General features: G+C 38.1%; 1 protein-coding gene across 2 annotated transcripts; it reads right to left on the reverse strand.

Moving 5' to 3' along the window:
• Positions 1–860: 860 nt before the first annotated feature.
• LOC113064167 (nuclear prelamin A recognition factor-like) lies at positions 861–9,653 on the reverse strand. Of its 2 annotated transcripts, none has more exons than XM_026234782.1 (12): positions 9,380–9,653; positions 8,792–8,891; positions 8,594–8,659; positions 6,207–6,344; positions 5,988–6,120; positions 5,377–5,511; positions 3,257–3,375; positions 2,848–2,977; positions 2,521–2,593; positions 2,242–2,379; positions 1,968–2,125; positions 861–1,628 (listed from the first exon to the last, which is right to left on the reverse strand). In XM_026234782.1, the coding sequence occupies exons 2-12, from the start codon at positions 8,879–8,881 to the stop codon at positions 1,378–1,380; spliced, it is 1,431 nt and encodes a 476-aa protein (XP_026090567.1). In that variant the 5' UTR covers positions 8,882–8,891; positions 9,380–9,653; the 3' UTR covers positions 861–1,377. The 2 variants fall into 2 exon arrangements, with proteins under 2 accessions (XP_026090567.1, XP_026090568.1); XM_026234783.1 differs by having other exon boundaries at positions 9,358–9,653.
• Positions 9,654–10,259: the final 606 nt, after the last annotated feature.

Here is a 10,259-nt window from a genome sequence, read left to right on the forward strand (position 1 = left end):
AGAGCAAAGTTATGAGAATCACACCCTAAGTTTTGTTACTGTTTAATCACAAATGGTATTTACTCTGGAGTGTCAAACTAAATGTTCAAATACTAAAAGACTAAGAAAAACTCTGTAGCATTGTGTGATTATGTGCTTTTTTTAAATTATTGTATTTATACCAAGAGACTCAATAATTCAGTCATTACTACCTTACTCTGTGTTTGACTTCACATGCTTGAATTCACTATACTGTGGCTATAATGGCTCGAAACTAGTCAAGCAAGGAAGAGCATGCATGTTTGTGCAATGAGGCAAGATTGCTTCATATGAGAAATAAGCTATCCTTAATGTTACACAGTGCAAACTCTTCAATTGAAGAAAGTGAAGAAAAAAAAATCAGCTTACCACTCAGACAGCATCTTTTATCGCAATGACTGAAGTGTGGAGCAGCAGCACATATTGTGGCTAGTATGATGAATTTTTATGACATAGAAACATATGGTGACAGAGCAGCCAGTTGTCACCGCTTGTAAAGAGTTTATCACAGCAGTTGATACATACTGGGCACAGTGTGAGGGATCTGCGGCTCAGACTGCCATCCATCCCTATGTAGAGATGTATTCTGCCATCTAGTGTCTCACTAGAAAACTAACAACCGGACCACTTAATACAGAAAAGTTCGTGTTCATGCCAATATAAAACATTTATAAACACACAATAAGTTATAACCGGACCCAGATGTAATATGTGGACAAATAAGATGTGCTTTCCGTGCTGTAGTACTTTTTTTTGTAGGTGAAGGCTTAATCAAACTGGTCAAAATGTTTTTTTTTTTTTTATAAATAAAGAAAAGTAATTACGCTTTAATTGATGGTTGGTATACTTTAATCAATTCATTGCACCAATATGTAATAGTTTTGCACTTTCTACAGTTGTTTAGAAGTTATAGTCATATACAATATGCCATCAATATTTCCATCAGTGCATATTAACAGGGTTCTGAAATTAATAGCAATAAATACTCAGGGCTTTTTGCCTTGTGTTTTTTGTCATTTTTATTTTATTTATCCTTTATTTCACCAGGATAGTCCAATAAGATTATTATTATTTTCCTTTTAATAACACGGCTGGTTGAAAAACCATGCATGACATCATGAATGTTCCAGAAAACTAGTTAATGAATGCAAATCTTCTCATTAGTAAAGCAGAGTCCGATTCAATGCATAGAACAGGAAGCCTGTTTGGTCCTCTATTCAACTTTTTTTTCTTTTCTTTTTTTTTTTTTACTGCAGGCACATTGCAGTAATTGTGAGCCCGAGATGGCATCAAACAGTCAGTATTGATTGGTGCTTTAAATGCCAAGTTTGGTTCCAGATATTTGGGAATGCCTTCCAGTCACCACTGCATATCAGAATTGAGTATATGAGAGGGCGGCTGCGTGTGGCTCTTGTACTGAGTGTGGAGGCATTGCTCAGCATGTGGGGAGTCGTGGCCGTCCAGCCAGTCCTCGTAGAGGCGCTGGACCTCTGGGTTGGTTTCAGGCAGTCGGACAGGTAAGCTGCTATAGTGTTCTTCCATTTGCTGGACCAAAGGTCGGTCAGGACGACCTCCCTCTCCCTCAGCTTGTCCTCGTCCACTTAAACAGCCTGCAAGGGGAAAAGGAGAGATAAGGAAGGAAACTGTACTTAAACAGTCAAAGATGAAACATTTATCAATGCACATAATTAATAATGCTAATAATTTAATATCACAACTATATTTATATCCAATATTTAATGAGGACATAGGAGACTTCTTTCAAAAACATAAGAAACACTGATCCCCAATATTTCAGTAACTTTTCTGGACTTTTTTTTTTTTTTTTCATCCAAACCCTATATTATGTTCAAGCTTAAATAAATGACAGCACCTATTAAGTCAGCTAAAAACCAAAATAAATTTTATTTAATATTTGAAATATGTTTGTTTTTATATGCATCGCATACCTCCGGGGCAGGAAAGCACCTCTACTAGGTGGTAGGGCACTTTGCCTTTCCTCATTCTGTGAACTAAAGTCTGAATGTTCCGGAAGCCATAAACTGCAGCAAACTGCAAGAGAGTCTCTCCATCACGCTCTAGCACCACCTCCTGAAAGTCTCGATTCCTGGTAGGAATAGATGAGGGATAATAATAAGGATTATCAGTTAGTAATGTCTTCAGATTCTGAATAATAAAGATGATCCATTTACAGTCATCAACACTGGCTGGTTTATCTCTCACCTGAGTGTCTTATACACAATCTCTTGGACGTCAATGCCAAACAGCTCTTTGGCTGCATGTTTGAAAATGTGCTCCAGGAAGCCTTCAGATCCACGACCTTCATGCCTGGTCACACCAAGGTCACTGATCTCACCAAATCTATAACAAACACACACATTTCAGGATTATTATACAGCCTCATTACTCTCTTGTGTGCCTCTAAGTTTCAACACTTCAGCAAGACTCTGACTGCCTTTGCTTCAATAAGATACATGTAAAGAACTATGTGATTTTACTTACACATGATCCAAAGGAGCAGGGCCCACTTCTTCTACAGTAACTTGGCTTTGTTCCATTAAGTGGAGAATCTCTCCTATTATATATATATAAAAAAAGGTAATTTAGTGACATTTCTGGAGTCCCAAGATCACAAAAACATCCTCCATCCTCCAACCTGTGCAACATACAATAAACCTGGCTGATCATTTCCAAGAAGGAAAGATAGATCAGGGAAATATTATATTAGGAAAAATAAATCTGTATAATTTGGTCTAAAGCAGGTACTTGTTAATAATGGATCTGAAAAGGTAACAGGAGAATGAGCCCAGCATCTCCTCGCAGTCATACCTGACGTCAGCACACAGTCCACATCTCTGGTCTCCAGGATGCTGTTGTAGTATTCCTCTCTCACAGCTTCAAGCTTCTTATCAAAGCAGGGAGCCACCACCACATGGAATATCTGATCTGGGGTCAGCTTCTACAGAGAAAACACAGATTCGGTGCCTCATACAGTCACCACTAATAAGAAATGGACAGTTTTTACATGGTAGTGCGTGATGCAGTAAATACAAATGTCCACATTTTTCACAAATACATTTCTATGACTTTTGGGAAATTATTTGATTCATTTTATTAATAATCACAATTTTTCTACTAATACTTGGAAGAGATTTAAAATATTACACAAAAATATACATTTTAGAGCAAAGCAAAACTAGCCAAACAGGTTCTCCAGTGAGCCGTAGAAACCTCTCACCTGTTGTCTGGCAAAATAGTCTTTGACCATGGAGCCCATGACCTGTTGAGGGGATCTTGCGGTGCAGATGTGTGGTGTGACCAGGCTACCAAGAACACGCTCTGCATAGCGAATCCATCCTGTGCAAAACGCATACACAAGAGGAAAATGAAAGTGACTACCATTCATTGCTATGAGAGGCTGAAACATAATGTGACATTTATTTATATTTGACCAAAATTGAAGCTCGGACCATAATTCAATTATTATGCACTAAATAAATCATGACAAAATTACTGTATCTTGAACTCGTATATGGTACCACAGTTGTGTATACACACACACACACACACACACACACAAACTGCAATTGAACTAAATATCCTGCAAGTCACACTGACTGGATAAACACATCAGCTTAGTGATAATAATTTTCAGAAAATGAAATAATTCAGAGTGCGAGAAGGGAAAGTTGTGAAAAGTGCAGGAAGGGTGTGTGAGGCAGCGTTCTCTCATTTATCTCACAGCTGCAGAGTGCTGTGGCTATCTAACACAGTCCCACCCATTCACACACAACCCACACTTACTGCACCACATTTGGCTCTTATCTACATTTAGAGACAAAATGTTTGAGGAACACAAAGTCTTGAGGTTCACACAAAGGTGCGTAAGGGGGTTACATGATGCTTTTTAAAAGAACATTATTTGGTGTAACAGAATATATTGACATGCTTTAATGTTCAAAAAACACATTATTTTTCGAATACTGTACTTTATTTGTAGGTCCTCTATGCCCTGCCTCTCTCAAATGCATAATTTTCTTTAAAGTCCCTCCTTCTGAAAAGCACAGTCTGCTCTGATTGGCCAGCTGACCCAGTGCAGTTTGATTGGCCGAACACCGCAAGCAGTCATCAGAAACGAAATGCCCCTTTCCATAATCATAAGCTTCATCTTTCAAAATAAATGTACCGTATTTTCCGGACTATAAGTCACACTTTTTTTCATAGTTTGGCTGGTCCTGCGACTTATAGTCAGGTGCGAGTTATTTATCAAAATTAATTTGACATGAACCAAGAGAAATGAACCAATAGAAAACATTACCATCTACAGCCGCCAGAGGGCGCTCTATGCTGCTCAGTGCTCCTGTAGTTTACCCCTGAAAACATAGAGCGCCCTCTCGCGCTGTAGATGTTAATGTTTTCTCTTGGTTCTAAATAAACGCGACTTATAGCCCAGAGCGACTTATATGTGTTTTTTCCTCGTCATGACGTATATTTTTGGAATGATGCGACTTATAATTAGGTGCGACGTATAGTCCGAAAAATACGGTAAAGACCGCAAGTTGTACCATCAGTTCAAGCCTGAAAGGGGAACAGAATGGTTGACAGGCAAAATGATGAAGCTTGTATGTGTTTGCAGTACACAAGCCACGGATGGTTAAGACAGCTAACATCTCTCTCTCTCTCTCTCTCTGTCACACACACACACACACACACGCACGCACGTAATCTTAAAGATTCCTAAATGCATCTACTTTCTGAAGGCCAAATAAAATGCTTTTGCTTTCGCCTAGATATACACAGCATCTCCTGGACATGGCTGCTTCAACACTTATAATATTTGAAAGGCATTAGGCAAATATTTCCACATAGTGACATAGACATGTGGGAGAGTGTTTAAACAAGCCGTTTTAGGAGGGTGTGGCAGAGTCTTAACTTTTATAAAGAATATCTCTTTGGATTTGACTTGCAACTTTACAGATCTTCTTCATGCACCAAGAGCTTGTTACACTCCAAAGAGAAAGGAACAATTGAAATCGCATCATATGACCCCTTTAATTGTGTTGCAGGAAAGATGTCAGCTGGCAACCACTTCACCTATAATTTTCAGGAGTTTTCCAATGATATGAAGATCAGACTGAAATCTCAGGCTTCTTGCATTCAATACTGACAGCATAATTAAATGAGCTAATATTGATTTTATTAACGAACATGCAATGTGGTGAAAATCTATAGAGATTCTGTGTAGACCTAGTTGCACATTGCCATTTTGATGGCTTTATATTAACAAGCTCTTTCTGGTGAAATGAGTCCTTACAATGTGTGTTGGTTGAGCTTAAGTGGTTATCACGATGGTCTTACCTGGACATGAGGATGTGAACATTGGCATGGCATTTGAATCGTGAAGTTTACGACGGAAACGCTGAACAAATTCTCTCTGGCTTTCTAAGATGCTAAAACTAGCAGCGACTGTAGTGTCAAAGACATAATGAACCCCTAAGGAGACAGATGAAAGAGGCTTTTAAAACAGTATTAAAGAACTCACATACCATGTACCAGGGTTATCGTCCTTAAAAACATTTAAGACTGAAATCCAACATAAAAATGTAACAGATGGAAAAATACCCAAGTAATTTGAAATGTGTCCTGGGCAACTAATTGGAATAAGCTTAAAAACACAAATTTCTAGCTGTAAATAAACTAGAACTGAACTAAAATTTAATTAAAAAGACAAATGCAAACATAAAAAATAAAACAACAGTAAATTTTTTAAATGAAAGCTAATCCGAAATAATAAAAACTATAGTAATATATACAGTAAAAGATACTAAAATCACACGTATGTGTACAAATATTTAAGACTATTATTAGCTTAGTCAGATTGCACGTGGCAAATGTTTACTACAGTATGTGAACATTTTGATTAAGGAGATTGGCAAATGTGACAGTGACTTCATGGCGTCCAAACGTACCCACACTCTTTAGGAAGCCACAGAGTTTCTTTGCAGCCGCTGGAACATCCAGCTGAAATTTAATAGCAAAAAATGGCAGCGACTGGGGACAGACGGACATCACGAGAACTTTGTGCCTTGAAGTGTCACATTTCTGACAAAGACATAAATTAAAATAGCATGAGATACATCCACACAGATCATCTTTTCAGAATCTGGCACTTTCCAGGCATAGAATACCTTATTGAGGGCAAGCACGTGGTTGATCTCATCCAGATTTTGCTGAGAAATTCTCTGGCTTTCATTCTCCGATACGCAGCCGTCACATGCCAGACACGCACTCAACAAAATCTGCTGAACTGAGGTAGACTCTTTCACCTGAGGAAAAACCATGAATCAGATTATTAACATCCACACGTCCAAAACAAACACAAACAAAACAACAGATGCAAACCACAGCTTATCAGATGAGTGCAGCTCAATGAGTGTGTTTCACACATACAAGTGCATCTCAATAAATTAGAATGTTGAAGAAAAGTTTATTTCAGTAATTCAATTCAAATTGTGAAACTCATGTATTAAATTAAATGCACACAGACTGAAGTAGTTTAAGTCTTTGGTACTTTTAATTGTGATGATTTGGGCTCACATTTAACAAACACCCACAAATTAAAATACTTCATAAAACCAATTAAAAAAAAATTTTTTTGTGAATTTTTGGCCTTCATTTATGTTTGTATGTTCATTTACTGTACAAGTACTCAATACTTGGTAGGGGCTCCTTTTGCTTTAATTACTGCCTCAATTCGGCGTGGCATTGAGGTGATCAGTTTGTGGTACTGGTGAAGTGGTATGGAAGCCCAGGTTTGTTTGACAGTGGCCTTCAGCTCATCTGCATTGTTTGGTCTCTTGTTTCTCATTTTCCTCTTGACAATACTCCATAGATTCTCTCTGGGGTTCAGGTCTGGTGAGTTTGCTATTGATTCCACCCTCAATACCCATGGCTAAAGTGCCCTTGAGCAAGGCACTGAACCGCCAGTTGCTCCCCGGGTGCTGGATCTATTGCTGCCCACTGCTCCAGGTGTGTGTTCACTTCTCACTGCTGTGTGTGTGCACTTGGATGGGTTAAATGCAGAGCACCAATTCCGAGTATGGGTTACCATACTTGGTAAATGTCACGACTTTCACTTTCCTTGACACGTCTGTGTGTGGTGGCTCTTGATGCCTTGACCCCAGCATCAGTCCATTCCTTGTGAAGTTCACTCAAACCCTTGAATCGATTTTGCTTGACAGTCCTCATAAGAGTGCAGTGGGTTGTGCATCTTTTTCTTCCACACTTTTTCCTTCCACTCATCTTTCTGTTAACATGCTTGGATACAGCACTCTGTGTATAGCCAGCTTCTTTTTTTGTAATGAATGTTTGTGGCTTACCCTCCTTGTGAAGGGTGTCAATGATTGTCTTCTGGACAACTGTCAGATCATCGGTCTTCCCCATGATTGTGTAGCCCAGTGAACCAAACTGAGATAACATTTTAAAGGCTCAGGAAACCTTTGCAGGTGCATTGAGTTGATTAGCTGATTTGCATGTCACCATATTCTAATTTGTTGAGATTGTGAATAGGTAGGTTTTTGTTAAATGTGAGCCAAAATAATTACAATTAAAAGAACCAAAGACTTAAAATACTTCAGTCTGTGTGCATTGAATTAATTTAATACATGAGTTTCACAATTTGAGTTGAATTACTGAAATAAATTAACTTTTCCACGACATTCAAATTTATTGATAAGCACCTGTATTATATATATATATATATATAATATATATATATACGCGTTCATTGAATGATAGTTCATGAACTCGTTCATATTTTGGGGGAACGTGAACTGAACGTGCTGTATTAATGCCTGATGAACGTTACTGTCAACTCGTTCATTCTGGTGTCTGTGAATGGCACGCTCTCTCAGGTTAACTTTGTTCAATAGGGTGCCAGATTTCTATAGAGCCTTCCAGGCGAAAACCCGGCTAAAACACACCATAAACAGGTTTTAATATGTAGCGGAAAAAACACCCAATCAGGCAACACCACCAGTGTTGCACCACTGTCCGCCGCATGCGTGACGCGTCATCAAAATAAAAAAAAACATTGAGGCGACAGCAGCATGAAGCAAGAAGGCGTATGATCATTTAAAAGAATTTTATGATGTTTATGACAAGGTCGGTGAGAATGGGTGACAAAACATTAAAGCAACAATGGGAAAATGCTGTCCCCTCAATGCTAATGTAAACCCTGGTTGGATAAGGATTCAAAATTGGATATGAAGATGAAATCTGACGCATAGCTTCATTGTTAAAACTGATAAAATAATTGCTGTCTGTGATTCTATATGGGCTGTGGCAATAATTTTGAAAAATAATAGCTCGCAGCAACATATGGAAAAAAAGAACTATGAACTAGTTCATTTTTGGAACTTAGTTCAAAATTTTGTAGTTTGAGCTATGAACTGAACTGAACTTCATTTTAAAATTTTGAATTTAACTTTGAACTAGTTAATGTAGAAAGTGAACTTTCCCAACACTGTATATATATATATATATATATATATATAAATAAATAAATGAGACATACCTCTCCAGTGGCAACACCTTTCTCCTGCAGTGAGTTTATTCCTTCATCACTCTGTTTCTTGTTGCACTAAGAAGTGGAATTGAGAAAATAAACAGTGATTCATGACTAAACAATACATGGGTGACATAAAGCATGAGAACAGCTCAGATTCAGACGAAAAACAAAAAACAATACACAAGTATTAAAAGGTTTTATTACCTGTTTAGTGCAATTCTCACACTTTTCTTTTTTCCGTCCTATACTGACTTCAGACATTGTATAAGGAGCTCCTGATATGGTCAGTGCCATAAATTACTCCCTGTAAAAGATAATAAAACAGTCTCTCTGCAGCTTTCTGTGTTTATAGAGCATTCTGGATGTTGTATGACACATATTTATCCTAAAGAGGGGGGATTAGAGTTCAAATACAGTTAGAAACAGTCAGTTATTAACCTCAAACATTCCCCTAAGCACCAATTTAAGGGAAATGTGGTAATTTTAGGTTCCCATGATGTGCTCTATTCAGTTTCACCTAATTACTGTTTTGAGGATCTCTCATGATTTTGTACATAAACACTGGTTAAGCGGTTGGATTAAATTCATTTTCATTTTCTCAACATGTAATAGGGTAACGTTAATAAATAAATATTATCAAAAGCGCCGAGGACTCCTTAGATAACACGTGACATTTACTTAACCACCTGTCCTATAACATAACCGACCGTCTGAGTACTAAATAACCTAACCCTAACTACAACAAAACACAAATAGGCTACAAAACTCACATAAAATAAATCACATGAAGACCTTATTGTTCAGGGGGAAGCCCAGGAGACGAAACAGCAGTAGGTCTTTACAGCAGGAACTTCTCCTATTGACACCTGAAAGCGCGAGCTGGTCATCAGAAAACAGCGAACTGCGGTCATACAACAATCGTGTCATCCGTTTCACAACTCCGGCTAATCCTAACTGCACACATTCGAGGTAGAAGTATCGCAGCTTGTCTTGACTCCTGTGCATCCGACTCCATTGTCCTTTAGCGGTGTCAGATTCGTCAATGAACCGTCCTTTTGAGTCGGATCTTTTTAAATTAATCGGTTGAGCCATTGAGCCGAGTCACCGACTCATTGAACCAATCATGTCCGATTCGTAAAGATTTCCCTTTACCGTCCTTTTTGACCATATCTGATTCATGATGAACGACATTGTTGGATGTTCGACTCGCCGTGACCCCGATTAACAACCAAATACGGTTTTAGTGTTGTTTAAAGCGCAAATGATGTTTATATAAATTACTTTATTACGAGTCGAATCATGGCTTCAACAAAATGAACGGGGACATAATACATTTACAATAAGGATCCCTTTCCAGTTAACACTAGAAAAATTTGCCTACAGTCATGCCATCTATCCTATGCCACACACACATGCACGTAAAAGAACCTCTGAATTGTTTCTTTGAATCAGTTCATAGAACCGAGTTGTTTGAAAGATCCGATTCGCGAGAACGACTCCTTGCCACGCATGCGTGTATCAACAACTCTGATGTCAATTCCTCTTGAACCGTACAATGCTCGACTTCCTGTAAATAATAATTTCAGTATGTTTTGGGATAGTTATGCCATATATGACATTTTAATAAGCGCATTAAATCAGTTACTAAAACAGTTTGAATTTTATAGACATT

The sequence above is a fragment of the Carassius auratus genome, chromosome 46, assembly GCF_003368295.1.
Source record: "Carassius auratus strain Wakin chromosome 46, ASM336829v1, whole genome shotgun sequence".
Lineage (NCBI taxonomy): Eukaryota > Metazoa > Chordata > Actinopteri > Cypriniformes > Cyprinidae > Carassius > Carassius auratus.

Coding starts and splice junctions, on each gene's coding strand:
- LOC113064167 (XM_026234782.1), bottom strand. CDS start 8,881: ATGGCACTGACCATATCAGGAGCTCCTTATACAATGTCTGAAGTCAGT. Junction 3,376..5,376: donor GTTCACATCCTCATGTCCAG/GTAAGACCATCG, acceptor CGTTTTGCACAG/GATGGATTCGCTATGCAGAG. Junction 2,126..2,241: donor ATTGTGTATAAGACACTCAG/GTGAGAGATAAA, acceptor TATTCCTACCAG/GAATCGAGACTTTCAGGAGG.